Raw genomic sequence first — 16392 nt, 5'->3', positions numbered from 1 at the left:
GCAAATTTCGAAAAAAAAATTGTAAATTTCTTTTAAGTTATTTTATTTGCACCATTTCGTATAATAAAAATCATCTGCAATTGTTTTTTCTGCAATAGAAAAGAATTCATAAATATCAAAGAAATCTTGATTAAAATGATTGAATAAATTCTTATTTGAATTTTTATTTATAAAGTTAAGTTTTATTCATGAACAGTTCAAGTATAGACAATTCTTTTCAATTAAAATTTATTAGGTTTAATATGGTTATAGGTTATAAAATGATTTGATTAAAATAAAAAGCATACAGTAAAAAAAATATATTTAATAAAGGAAATAGGAAAAAACTTTGTTCTACTATTCTGGGCTCATTACATTCGGCAATTCAAAAAGAACAGACAAATCGAAACAGCGATAATAAATAAAATAAATTATCATACAAAAATGCACTTTTTACGTCGAATTGTATCAATTTTAGATCCATATTTTCTATTACAAAATTCTTTACCTCAATCAGTTCTCAGTCTTTTTACATTATGTCTGTCTTCTTATACATCACCATAAAATTGTTTCAAATAATTGAGAATTCTGTTTCTTCTTTGAAAAAATAAACATAGCATTCTTTAATAATAAAAAATAATACGATTCTCCAATAAATAATTCATCTTACCGCATCGGCATGAAAAAAAAAACACTTTTCTTACATATTTGGATTTTGTAGATTATCCTTTTAAAAGATATTCGACGTTGCTTAATATATAGGGTGTTTATAAAAATGTGAGACACCTTTGGAGGATGGACATCAAAACGATAAAAAAAACTTCATATACACATATATCCGATAAAGTAATTAACGAGTTATAAGCATTTTAAATTTATATTAGATAGAGCGAAACGGCGAAAGAGTGAGAACGCTTAGCTAGGTGCACGACAGTACCGTATTGCAATGTCGCTTGCATAGCATAACAGAGCCCCTTGATGAAAATAAATATATTGATATTTTTTTTATATATAATTGATTATTTCAAATGAATTTAAGTATAATGTAATAACGTATTATGTAATTTTTTATTTAACAAAAACTCGAATAAGTTTTAGTAAATTCCAGAATATTAACATATACACTTTATTTAAATCCATAGATAAACTATTTTATGATAGAAATATATTATTTAAATCTATAGTTAAATCATTGTACGACACTCAATTTGCCTACTTACTGAAATCCATAGGAACAAATCAAAACTCTCATAAGATTTTAGATTAGAAAGATTGAATGTATTTTTTTATACATAAATTTGTTTATTCTCACATGTACAAGAAAGTCATTAATGATACTTGAATCAATTTGAAATTTATAGACCAATTGAAATATCAATTGAAAAACCTTTGTCTTTATTTCACTTAAATTTAATATTTTTTATTTATTATTTATTATTTTATTCGATATGAGATTACTAAATAGAAAAGTTGAAATATCTATATTTTAATATAATATTAATATTTTATATCCACTATTATATATCCACTAAAAAAATCATATAAACATTGGATTTTTTTTTCATATCACTATTGTATATTAGATTTTTTTTTATTCACTATTCACATTAATTTCTTTGAATAAAATTATTTCGATTATTATTTATTATTATTGTATAATTTAATTTTATATGAAAATTATTTGATTAAAACTTTATTTTAAACAAATATTCAAATATATATTATTTCATTAAATAATATTAATATATAAATAATATATAAATAATAATTAAATAATATAAATTCTGAATTGATTTCGCGGCGCAACAATGTATTACCGAAATAGCATTTCTACAATTGAATGCTGGGCGTTAGAAAAAGAAACTTGACAGAAAAATGAGATAATAATATTCGAAATCGAATGTTATGTTTATGTGTTTTAAGCATAAGAATACGAAAATCTAGGTTAACAATCTTTCCCGTTGCTAAGATAGTGTTCTGGACTCAGTTCGTTAGTAACGTTCATATAACATGTTAGAGATAAAAGTATAAAAAAAAATTAATGAATTTGTAATATTCATTCAAGCATACATAAAAAAAAGCAATTGCATTTTTTGTGGATATGTGATATTAATGTGTAATATTGATTCATATTATTAATAAGTGATATCCGGATCGACTATTATTTCTCTCTGCATAAAAATAAAAAATATTTAGTGCAAGTGAAATAAAGATAAATATTTGTCAGTGATTTGATTGGACAAATTAATATTCTGAAATTCAAATATCATTACTATTTTGGATTCTCTTGTATATGTGAAAATTAAAAATGTGCAATTGTGCATATAAAAACACATTCAACCTTTCTAATTCCAAATCTTATAGAAATGTGTTTTGATTTGCTTCTATAGATTTCGATAAGTGTGACAGGTTGAATGATTGATTTATGATTTTAAATGAAATATTGCATAAACATCATATAACACCTCATATAATATTCTGGAGTTTTCTGTAATTTATCTAAGGTAAGTTTCTATTACATAACTAATTACATAGATTTCAACTTGCATAATTAAAATTTTTTTTAAATGATATAGAAATGTTGCATAATTACATTACACAACATTTATTGTGTATTGTATATTACTGTTTATTCATTTGAAATACTTCACTATATATATAATAAATGTCAGTATATTTATTTTCATCGAGAGGCTCTGTTATATAAGCGACATTGCAATACGGTACTGCTGTGCACCCAGTTGAGCATTCATACTCTTTCGCTGTCTTATTCTATCTAATATAAACTTAAAATGCTTATAAATCGTTAATTATGCTTTACTGGACATATGTGTATATGAACTTTTTTCATTTTTTTTTTCGTTTTGATGTCTAAAATCTACACTTCAAAAGTTTCTCATATTTTTATGAACATCTTGTATATAAATATATATAAGAATGTATATATTTGATTCACAATTCGTAAATAATATATCTCACAATACATGTACTACATATATATAGATGAAATTTTAAATTAAAGAATTTTTAACAGATATTCTAATTTAATATTCTATAATATCAATACTTTTATTATTTATAAAATCGGAAATTATATAAAAACACTGCAAAGTTATAGTGTACAATTAAAATGTAGAATTAATCAATTTAATTTATATTATTTGATATATATGTAATATTTTTCTTACTCAAGAATTCTTATATTCTGACAATAATTTTATAATATAAAAAAAATTATTATTTCTGATTGTGATATATGATTGTGATATGAAATATTTTTAATTATAAATAATAATTATAAATGGCTGAAAAATTTTTTCATAGTGATTTATAATGATTATTGATAAGAAAAATTTAGTTAGAAGAATTTAACTAAGAATAAAATTTAAATAAGAATTAGCATTGAAAGATACTTTATTCCAGTTGCTTATAGTTATCAATGAGGAAAATTTATTTTGGTTGTAATAATTATCAAAGCAAGAAATTTTATTTTAACCACACTAATAGTTATAGATAAAACAAATGTATTTGAATCTCATATTATATTAATTATAAATGACAAAAAATATGATTTTCGCTCCATCAAAATTTTGATATTATATTTATAATTTATACTTTAGCACTGCGGTTAGTACAAATGTAGATTCAAATTATTAAAATTACTTTAATTAAAATCAATATTAAATTAATTATTGATTTTTTTTATTAATTGATTAAATTAATATCAAATTCGAAAAATTATTTAACTTATTCAAGATACATAAATACAAATACAAATTTTTAAAACTTTTGCTTTAATAAAAGATTATTTATTAATTTTCTATTTTTAAAATTGTAAATTAAAATTCAATTTAACAAATAATGTTAAAAAATAGATATTAGAATCAAATATAGAAATTTCATTATTATTTAAATTATCTTCATAAGTTCTTCATAGTTTGGTCTTTACATTGATTTAATTGACCATAATTTTAAAAAAAATTTTATCATAAATATGATAAAAATTATAATATAACATAATTATATAATATAAGTTTATATATGTAATGCAACTCATATCTTTATTTGTGTGAATTGGATATCACTAGAACAGAATCGAAACACAATCATTGTTTCAATTCTATTTTATCTGTTTCTCTTTTTGAACCGCCATGCAACGCGAAGTAGTGAGTTCAGGATAGTAGAGCAAAGGCATTCGCACGATCCACATCTATATAGCATAGTTTATTCCAATTTCCTTTATTAAATATATTCTTTCTTACTTTTATTTTTGGTCAAGTCATCTCACAACTTATTCCGTAATATATAATATTATATTCTTAATGTAATAATAAATTAATGGCAAAATTATATTAATTCGATTTAAAGAATTTGATTTAAGTGAAATTGTCATAAATATAATAATGTTGTTGAATATTTGTGCGTACGTTCTATAAAATTCTATATTTTATATTATGAACTCTATATTTTTGTAATAATATTATTTGTTTAAGAAAATATGAATAGTAATCTTTTTTAAATGTCTTTTCATATTTTTTTTTTATGTTAGAAGTCATTTAAATTGTGGATGAAAAAAATTATACAATTAAATACGTCATTATCTATCTGTCATTACCTAACTGTGATTTTTTATCGTATAACTTTATCAAAAATTAACTATTTCATATCGGTATCGACTAATTTTATTTTCAAATTCAAATAATATTTATAATTAAAAAAATCAAAAAACTGAATTGTATTTTTATAGATATCTCATTCAAAGATATTAATATTTGATATAATTAATATTAGATTTTTTACTTCATTTTTTGCAAAAATTTTTATGTTCTAAGAGTATTTATAACATTTTCAATATCGAATTCTAGTAAGTTAGATTTTTTTATGATTTTCTTTTGCAAAAAATATTAAACAAAGTAATACGATATAAATAAAATAATTATTAACAATAATAAACTCTTTTTTTACTTTTTGTTTTTTACTAAATGATATTCTTAATGTTTTAAGAACTTGACAAGCATAATAAATTAATTTGATTTTACTAAATAATCCTTCACATAATAATAATCTTACTTGTAATAATTATATATTTGATTAAAATAATAATGTTATGAATTTTAATAGTCACAAATATGTAGAATACTATTGTCAACGTGAATCATGTATAAGAAATGACAACATCGATTATGTAATTAATATCCGAAGTATTGATTTTAACGAAGTTGCTTTTCGAATAACTAAAATGTTTTCTAAATAATTATAGATAAATTAAATGATTATAAATAAAAAACCATTATAGAGGATCGAATGCAATAATATTTTAATATGTGGAACAAAATTTTTGTATTTGATATTTTTATTGTTCGTTATTACTATGATTACTGTCAATATTGAATTATTCTTTCGTTTTATCAATTTCTGTAAAATTCATATCCAGAAATATTTTTATTAGTTTTTAAAATATTCTGTCCATTATCTATTATTATAATATAAATTTGATTTTTCTTAGTTCAAATTTTCTTTCTTCAAAATAGTTTCAATTTCTTTTTTCAGATTGATTCATTGATTGATTGAATATTTTCTTTTGAAATGAATAAATAGTATATATACAAAAATTTATTCATTTTTTTATTATATAAAACTTATATAATAAATAAATAAATATAATAAAATTTTTGTATATTGTATACATATATATTTAAATTTTATACATATTATATATTTATTATATATTATATATTGTATTATATATTTATATCTAAAAATGATCTATCCTTGTAGTTATATTCATTTTCACGAGATTATTCATCATTCCTTTTTCAATTTTTTTATTTCATTTTTCATAAGTAAGTACTTTTTAGCAATATAAGTCATTATACTTTACGATGTAAATACTTTACGATCAAAGTCATATATAATAAATATTTAAAAGAATAAAATAATGAGAAAAATTATTTATTACAAATTCAATGCAAGCTTAATTATATTTTCTAATAAAGATTTTTTATTTTATTTTATTTCTAATAAAGGATTTAAATTATTTAAATAATTAAAAATGTTTTTTTCTACATAAAGATGTAAGTGTTTTTGTGCATTTGTTTTTTTTAATTTATAGGATATTTCATGAAAAATGCTATTTAATTATTAATAAATAATTAATTAGTAATTATTAAACAGCAGGATCAAATATATAGGGAATTAGTTAACTATTAATAGAGCAAATATATAGGGAAACTTTATTATTATTTTTTATGTAGAATAACACCGTCAAAAAAATTTTTTTATCTTCATTTTTTGAAATGTATGTCACGTTTTTTTAAATGGAATTTTATATTTTTATTTTGATATTATGAATAGCAAAAAAAAAAAACAATTTAACATATACTTTTAAAATGATTTTGACACAATCCAAAGTGACAAAGACAAAAAAGTTTTAAAATAGATCAGAATCAATGTTTCTATTTAGTTATGAATTCTTTATTTGATGAAAATATTTTATATTTTATATTATATTTTTACTTTCATTTTTAAAATATTGTTGTAGTTTGTTGCGAAATGAACAATCGATTATAAATGCAATTGTTTCTGTTCATATTGTAATACATGCATTAATTATTCTTGTTTTCATTTCTTTTCGGATTTTTTCGTATTAGCTTCGTATTTTATAAATTATTTCTTTTATGTATTTCATAAGAACTAATTTTAATTAATTTATGAATGTTAGACGTTATATTAAACTTATTACGTTGCCGGACAATTTATTACATCCAATCCATCGATTTGGAAATATATTATTTAGATGTCTTCTAATTATTAACGCATAATGAGATATCATAATGTTGAAATCATTCATTTTGTAGATGGTTTAAATAATATCTTTCAATACATAGATACAATAGTTTAATTTCAAAAAATGCAAATATCTTGTTAATGTTTGAATGTAACGCATTTTTTAAAAAAAAGTGGAATTAATAAATTAAATAACTTAATTATTTATCGGATTAAGATTTTAAAGTGGTGATCTACTTTCATTCTATGTGAATTATTTTGGGACCAATAGCAATATATAGTATGGCGATTAAGCCTTTGCGCTTCAGGCCTTTTTCACTCGGTCTACTAGCATCTACTCCACATGATTTCCCGCACGTTCGGTGCGTTGGGTGGAATTTCTTATAGTTAACTTAAAATGATTTCAGAACAGAAATTAACGTATAAAATTTTTATATTTTTCTTAATTCCTGTTAACATAACGTGCAATTTTTCATTCAAACGAATTTCATCAAAATTGGAAGAAGAAGTGGAAGTTCAAGTTTCGAAAATCGAAAATCTCTCAATTGGTTAACAAAGATTTTATATATTGTAAATGAATAAGTGACCATTCGTTTCTTTGTTTTTTACTGATTTATATAAAATATACAAACAAGTTGATCAAGCATATTTCTAAATCCCAAAAGAAGAGTTTTCGCCATTTCAATGATTTCCATAAAAAACAATATGTTGAAACATATTGATCGGTTCGATCAACACCTCCCATATATTTTATAATGATATTAAGTTTTTTTATAGTAATTTCGTCATCGTCTCGTAAAATTCTTTTTACGAGTATTATTCCTATATTATTCCAAGTTATCAAAGAGATGACAATTCTTTAATCTTTCCATGCTAGAACTAAAATATCATTTTTGTTACCGTGGATTTTTTTATTGAATTTCGGTTTTTTTTATTAGATTTGACAAATCCTTTCTATTTATTAAAATCATTCCTGTTAATGGCATTTCAATTTGTAATTTTTCAGCTAAAGTATAACTTGTGTGATATCGACTTGTAAACATATAGTATCCTTGAGCATCAGGAATTTTATCTAATAACATTCTGTAAACATGTAAGAAAATTCTGGTTGATATCGAAAGATCTGATCTTATTAATTTTTCTGTTGCAAAAAAATCCGTAATAGAGTAGAATACTACAAATATAATCAGTATTCAAATCTGCCATCGTATAAACTTTTATATCTCATTTGGTTTCTTTGGATTATAGGTAATAAATGATATCTGATCTTTGAATTTGATAATGGATTCATCCACACAAATTTATTCCCCCCCCCCCTCTATAAAATAATTTAAAAATTTTAAATTTATGTAATTATGTATGGTCGCAAGCGTTAGCGCGACCTATAAACAGAACGGTCAAGAGCGTCCTCACGACCTATAAACACGACGGTCAAGAGCGTCCTCACAACCTATAAACAGGACACTCGAGAAGGTTTCGGTCACGGTCTTCCTCGCGACCGCGACGGCGAGACGCCAGTGACACTAAGCAGGGACAACTGCAGTTCTGGTTTATGTTTATGTCGCCTAAATTGTCGAGTGTCCTGGATCAAGACCATCTGCCTTTCGCCCTGGACCTATATTTCGAAGCAAGGAATGTCGATGCCCAATTACAACATCGATATTTTCCGCACTCATAATTAGGACACTCCCAATCAGCCAAGAAGAGAGTCGACCAGGGATGCGATCTTCCTGGCTAACATTCACTACCGATTAGGCCTTCGGGCAATTCACACTATCGAATACTTCTCGGGCAGTCACGACTACCGCACCGATTCTCCATGAGATAGGTCGTAGTCACAAGTCGAATCAATCGTTATTGAACACCGTGCCTCCGACCGTTGGACACGGTGATATTGAGTATTGGGACACAGTCTTCCAAAAAAGGCATTAGGTCGACAAGCGACTTACTTCGGTAGCGGCGAAACCATTGGTTCTTCGAGCCGGATTCCGAACGAGCACAGACTTCCGGCATTCATCTTCGGCGGATTCAACAACGTCGGAGAGACTACTCACTGGGAGGATTCGAAGGACAGCGGACCTCGGCCTTCATCCAACTTCAGCAGCGGGGACTGAACAGGCGATACCTGTCTTGATTCCATCGTTCCGGTGAGTCTACAATTTGTTCCTTTATTCGAGTCGGCATGGCACCGAGGAACTTCGCAAATTGATGGAGGATCGCGGCCGGATAAAGGCGACTTTGACAAGGTTCAGAACCTTCTATGATACGCACTGTGATCCTGAGTCAGCCGAAGCTCTCCAGTGCTGGCTGGATCGGATCGCAGGGCTGATGGAGAAAATTAAATCTATTCAGGACAGAATACAAACCCTCGTTTGTAATACCGCGGACGAAGAAATCCACCTGCGCTTCTTCGACGAATTCGAGACACAATACTTCGAACTAAAGGGCGCGATCATAAGACACCTCGGTCGCATACTTCGAGCGTCCTCGTTGCCTGCGAGCGATCCCGAGCGAACGTCCACACTGGTCCCTCGATCGCACAAGTTACAACGATTATCTCCGGTTTCTATACCATCCTTCAGCGGCGACTTGGGTGAGTGAATCTCTTTCCGCGATAACTTCGAATCGATGGTTAATCGCGATGATTCACTCACCAACATAGAAAAATTCCATTACCTCAAGGCGTCCCTGAAGCACATCGACTCTTGGCATCGGTTCAGATGGCGGAAGATAATTATGAGACCGCATGGGAATTCGTGCGTAGCAACTACGACGAAACCAACACCATCGTAAGACATCATTTATCACGGTTGTTCGGGCTTCCCGCAATGCAATCACGGTCGGCAGCGAACTTGCGACGGCTCTTCAACGAGTGTACTGCCCAGCTTCAGACATTGGAATCACTGGGGGTTTGCTTCAAGTGCCTCCGTTCGGGACACGGAGCCCAAGAGTGCAGCAGCGGCTCGTGCAAACAGTGCAAGGAGAGGCATCATACCTTGCTCCATCTGGGGAAGAAGCGAACACAAACACACCAATGACCGACAATACCGTGGCGGAGGCGTCTGCGAGTGCCATTCCGCAGACCTATTGCGCGGCCTGATCTGATGGGAACCCTATGCCCTATTAGGTCATGTTACCCACTGCCATTGTCTACGTCACGAACAAGGAGGGTGGGAAACATGAGAGCCTTACTCGATCAGGGCTCGGAAGTAGATATTATCAAAATCTCATTTTTGTGACGTCTCAATCTGTCGCGTCAAACCTATCGAACAACTCTTCGTGGGTCATCGACTGATATTCGGTTTAGCGCGATTGCAGATATCATCGAGATGCAGCGGGTTCCAAACCACCCTACCGTGCCTGATCATGGACGTCACCACCCAACATCCGGATCCCAGAATCTGCGATTCGCGCTCCGCCGCACATCCCTCTGGCGGATCCCCAGTTTGGTGTTCCACGCGGGCTGGATCTCATAATTGGCAATGGCCAGTTGTGCGATATCATGTCCGTGGGACGGATCAGGCTGGAGAAGGGGCTGCCAAGTCTCTTAAAAACGCAGCTAAGGTGAGTGTCGGCGGACGGTTGTCCAACGTCCCGCGTTCGGAACCAGCGATATGTAGCGTCATTACGAACGAACAGCTAAGTCGTCAGCTGTCACAATTCTGGGAATTGGAGGATGTGTCGATCGGGGGATGATGCTTCATCCTTGCGAGAGTCGTTTTCTGGAAACGGTGAGGAGGGAGCCGAGTGATCGCTATGTGGTTACCATTCCTTTCGCGGGAGACATGTGCGAACTGGGAGGTTCGCGCGCGATGGCCGAAAGAAGATTTCACGCTCTGGAGCGGAGACTCGCGAATGCGCCTGAACTGCGCGACTGGTATGTGCAGTTCATGAACGACTATCTAGCCTTGGGTCACATGGCCAAGATCAATGTAACTAATCAAGTACCCACCGGACCTGCCTTCTACCTGTCGCACCACCCGGTGCTCAAGGCAAGCAGTACGACCACTAAGCTTCGAGTGGTATTCGATGGCTCGGCAAAATCCTCAACGGGGGTCTCCCTTAACGATCTGCAGCAGGTCGGACCGCCGACCCAAGAGGATCTTTTGTCGATCCTACTTCGATTTCGAATGTATCGGGTAGTCCTAACTGCAGATATCGAGAAAATGTATAGACAGATCTTGGTCGCTCCTCATCAGCTGTCTCTGCAGCGCATATTGTGGAGGGAGGCCCCCCAGGGTTCGATCGAGATATACGAGTTGAACACAGTCACCTACGGCACTGCCTCAGCTGGTTGCGACAGGTGGGGTTGGACAATACCGCGAGCCATCCGGCGGCTAGCGCGTCGATCCTCCGCGACTTCTACGTGGATGATCTCCTGACGGGCGCAGACACCGTGGAAGAAGCAATCGTGCTCAAGGATCTGCAGGCTCTCTTGCGGGCAGTGGGATTCAATTTACGGAAATGGGCGTCCAATGAACCCTCGGTTGTCAAGAGTGCCACAGGTGAATTCTTGGTCGTGGGCCTCCAATCCGAGAAAGATCCTCGTACTCTTGGTCTTCGCTGGGAGCCGGTTCCAGATCAATTGACTATTGAGTTGAACGACCCACTTACCGCCCGAATAACCAAGCGAACAATCCTGTCGGAGACCGCGAGAATCTTTGATCCTCTCGGGTTAGTGGGTCCCGTAGTACTTCTCGCGAAGCTATTGCTCCAGGAGCTCTGGAAGTTGGGAGTGTCTTGGGACGAGTCTGTGCCCCAAGACATTCATACGCAGTTTAGCGACTACTTAGGGGAACTCGGATCCCTAAGACACATTGCTATTTCGCGGTATGCGGTAAGTGACGGCCCCGCCGTGGAACTACATGCTTTCTGCGACGCCTCGGAAAAGGCATATGGTGCGTGCGTCTACCTGCGCGTCGTCAACAATACGGAACCACGATACGGTTACTTTGTGCGAAGTCACGCGTCACTTCCCTAAAAACGATCAGCTTGCCGCGTCTCAAACTATGCGGGGTTTTGCTGTTGTCGGAATTGGTGGAAAAGGTGCGAACGTCGTCTCGCATCTGCTTTGAGAGCGAGACGTACTAGACCGACTCCAGCATCACCCTCGCATGGATAGGAGGCTAGTCGCTGGAGGACGTTTGTCGCTAACCGGGTTACGCAGATTCAGATGAATTCGCGCGGCGCATGGCATCACGTGCCCACGGGTGACAACCCTGCTGATCTGCTATCGCGGGGGATAAGGCCATCCACTTTACAAGACTCACGTCTTTGGTGGGATGGTCCCTCCTGGCTGTGGCGGGGGCAGGACACCTGGCCCCAGGCTCGCCCGGCACCGAGTGAGCTACCCGAGGAGCGCGCTCCAGTATGCATGTCCATAACGGTACAATCACAGTTTGATGCCTTCAACAGGTACTCAAATTATACGTGACTCACGCGAATCATCGCGTATTGCATAAAATTCTATCGCGCAGTCCGCGCACGGCTTTCAGGGGGACGATCGAAAACTCCTGCAGAATCGGACGACCACTCGGGTCTCATTCTTACCGTGGCGGAGATCGACCGCGCGGAGAGTACCATCATGGGATGATTACAGGCACGTTCGTTTGCCAAGGAAATCGCGGACCTGAAGTCAGGAAGGGAACTGGCGCGATCCAGCTCCCTGAGATGTCTGAGTCCCTTCCTCGACGAAAGGGAACTAATCAGGGTGGGGGGGGGGGTGGAATGAGCTGCCCTATCATACAACCATAAACATCCCATAATCCTTTCAAAAGGGGAATACCTCACCAAGCTACTCCTGCGCGGTGAGCACGAGCGATTGCTGCATGCGGGATGCGAAGCAGTCTTATCATCAATTCGTAGGCGTTACTGGCCTCTTTCAGCGAGAAGCACACTGTGGGGGGTGATTCGGAGGTGCGTGCGGTGCAGTCGGACACAACCCAGGACCGAAGAATACCAGATGGGCCAATTACCAGCGGCAAGAGTGCGAGTACAAGCACTCTTTTTCAGTACAGGGGTAGACTACGTCGGACCGTTCCTCATCAAGGAACGGTCCCGAAGTAAGAGTACATTCAAGGCCTATCTGTGCGTCTTCGTATGCCTGGCCACCAAGGCGGTTCATTTGGAGGCGACCACGGAACTAACCACAGAAGCGTTCCTGAACTGTCTGAGCAGGATCCTCGCGCGCCGGGGGCGTTGCCGAGAGATCTGCTCAGACAACGGAACTAACTTCGTGGGCGCGTGCAACGAACTATGTCGAATCCGCGAATTCCTCCGCCAGAACGGGAAGGCGATCAGTCACCATGCGATCACGGAAGGTGTCGAATGGCGATTTATGCCCCCACATGCACCACACTTCGGTGGACTGTGGGAGAGTGCAGTTAGGTCTGCTAAGAGATATCTTCTGCGAACAATTGGTGAGACACGCCTCACTTACGAAGAGTTTAGCACCGTGCTGGCCCGGGTCGAGGCGTGCATGAACTCTAGACTACTCCATCCTCTATTATCAGATCCAAAAGACCTTGATCCCCTCACTCCAGGATACTTCCTTACGGGAGGTCCTACCACTGACATAATACATCCTGACGTCATGAACGTCAAGGTTAGTCGCCTGTCCAGATTTCAATTGTTGCAGGCGATTCAACAACACTTTTGGCGGAGATGGGAGCGCGACTATTTGCACCAGTTCCAGCAACGATCAAAATGGAAGGATCCAGTACTTCAGACCATCGGACTGGGCAACTTGGTCGTGCTCAAAGACGAAAATCTGCCGCCACAGCGATGGAGACTGGGCCGAGTAGTCCAGTTGCATCCAGGATTAGATGAGGTGACACGGGTCGTATCAGTGCTGACCAGCACTGACACCCTCACCAGATCAATGGCCAAAGTCTGCCTTCTACCCGTCGACGACCCAGTGCCTCCCAGTCTCGACGAACAGCCGAACCGGACCCACCATACAAAGAATTGAACGCGAGCGGTTCAAGGCGGGCGGAATGGTCGCGAGCGTTAGCGCGACCTATAAATAGGACGGTCAAGAGCGTCCTCATGATCATAAACAAACAGGACACTCGAGAAGGTTTCGGTTACGGTCTTCCTCGCGACCGTGACGGCGAGGCGCCAGTGACACAAAGCAGGGACAGCTGTAGCTTTGGTTTGTGTTTATGTCGCCTAAATTGTCGAGTGTCCTGAATCAAGACCATCTGCCTCCCGCCCTGGGACGACCTATATTTCGAAACAAGGAATGTCGATGCCCAATTACAGCATCGATATTTTCCCCACTCATAATTAGAACACTCCCAATCAGCCAGGAGAGATGTATTTTATGATTTGTATTTTGCTCTTTTTTTTGCAAGAAAATATATGAAATTTTTTTATTCATATTTGAAGTGTAGAAAAAAATTAATTTGAAAATTAAAGTATATTTCTGTGACCATATTGATACCAATTGGAAGATTAATTTTTAAAAAGATGAACATTATTCTACAAACATATGTCATGAACATATTTCTACAAAGTATTTAAATAAAAATATTTTAATCAAAAACAATTTTAAATACATTTGTTAAATACATTTGATAAATATTGGATGAATAGAGATAAACAATAAATGTTAAGTAATTTTAAAAATTTAAATATTATTTGTTGACATTTTTTGTTGACATGTTTTCGAAGAAAACATCGATATTTAACTGTCAATATATCAATGACTATTGATGACAATAACTGATAGTTTATTATATATTATATATTATTATTAATATATATTGATATTATATTGATATTCCGATATATATCAATAAGAGAACATTGCTAATTAATACACTTAAATTTTATGAAACTTCGCACAAACTTTAGTCTTATCTAAAAAATCAAAGTTCTTAGATAAAGCAATATTTGTGCAAAATTTATTTATACGCAGTTTTTACTATAAGAGAAAAATCAATTCGTTTACTTGAAACACATAATTTATTTAATTCTTTATATAAATAAATGTAAAAGATATTAAAAATATATTTTTTTAATATTTTAAATCTATGCAAAAAACATTATGAAAAAGTGATTTTTTTTATAAAATAATTTTTGATGATGACGATAACGATAACGATGACGATGACGATGACGATGATGATGATGAAATTCCTGTCGTTTAGGAATTGGCATATAGTTATAATAGCGTTTTTTTTATTGAAAAACCATATTTTTGATAAAAATTGATTATACCAGTCAAAATTTGGCTAATTTGACATATCTGTGTATAAAATATTAAATAACATGAGTATGTATTAAATCTTTCTGATATATTATATGGATATAAATGAAATACCATTCAACAATATTGTTTTTTTTAACAATATAGGAAAGATTTCATGTTTACAGCATAATATGAGATAAAATCAAATTTTTAAAGTTTCAGATGTATAAGGCATCAGTGACATCAAACGTACATAGTCCAAAAATGTAAGAACAGCTAAACTACAATTTCCTGAAATAATTTTAAACATTTTCATTTGCAAAATTTTTTGTTATAATTTTATTAACGTGTTATTAACAAAAAGTACTAATAAATTACAAAGCATATGGCTTGGATGGTTAATTCTTAAATTGTCCAAGAACATCTTATGAATGTTATCACATTTTTGGGACACTCTATAGCCAAACGGTATTTTGAAAACTATCAGAATGACGTTTTCTAGCACAACTTGCCGAGTTACCTCGAATTCTACCATGAAAAATCGATTTTTATCAAGTTTTTTGTTTGCATTCAAAAATCGCTTTTACTGTAAATGTTTTAAATGCTATTGTTGTGATGTATTTTAAAACATACCTTTTGTAAGGATTGAATTTGTCTCTGAATAATTTCCTTTGAACATTGTTTATTTTTAAGTTTTTTTTAGGTTTTCAGAATGATTTTTTTATTTATTTTGCCAATATTTTAAATTCTTTCAAAAATGATCAAAAATTGATCTGTATTTTCACGATAATATATTTTTTATCAGGAACAGAGAATAACATAGAATAACATAATTCGAAAGATTTTTTGGATCAAGTTGCAAATAAAAGAAATATCTTGTATTTGTATTTTTCTATATTACGTATAACGTGAGATTGATACTTTGTGGAGCTCAGAAGTTATTTTGCTGCTGGAAGAAATGTGGATCTAGCTAGCGAAATAGCTGGCTATTACTGGACAGCTTGAAATGATTTTATATTACATTGTTATTTTTTATTATCGATAAATGTTACATCTATTAATCAATTGTATAAAAGAAAGAGAATAGATTAAGCTGACTAGGGTATGTAGATGAACTAATGAACAAATAAATTTAAATAAATTTAAAAAGTATCAAAAATGGCGATTTTAATAGAAAATTCTTCTTACCCTATTGTCTCAGATTCAAACTTCTGAGTTTTTTATAATATATGTAATGTGTATATTTAATATAAAATGTTAAGAACATAAATATATATAAAATCTTTCTGATATATTATTTTGAAAAAATTTTATTCTGATATATTATAAAAGAAATATTATTTAATACAACAATTTTTTTTTGCTTTAGCAATTATTAGCAATAGCAGGAAAGATTTCATGTTTATAGCATAATGTATTTTATGAGGTAAAAT

General features: G+C 33.0%; 1 protein-coding gene across 1 annotated transcript; it reads left to right on the top strand.

Annotated features, from left to right (window-relative positions):
- Positions 1 to 12727: 12727 nt before the first annotated feature.
- On the top strand, positions 12728 to 13735 carry LOC147658621 (uncharacterized). Its single transcript, XM_086912485.1, has one exon. The coding sequence runs from the start codon at positions 12728 to 12730 to the stop codon at positions 13733 to 13735; it is 1008 nt and encodes a 335-aa protein (XP_086768611.1).
- Positions 13736 to 16392: the final 2657 nt, after the last annotated feature.

The sequence above is a fragment of the Apis florea genome, unplaced genomic scaffold, assembly GCF_048593485.1.
Source record: "Apis florea isolate Af1SG1 unplaced genomic scaffold, ASM4859348v1 contig_1794_pilon, whole genome shotgun sequence".
Taxonomy (NCBI): Eukaryota; Metazoa; Arthropoda; class Insecta; order Hymenoptera; family Apidae; genus Apis; species Apis florea.
Note: the sequence above shows the minus strand (reverse complement) of the source record. Positions and strands in the feature narration are given on the sequence as shown.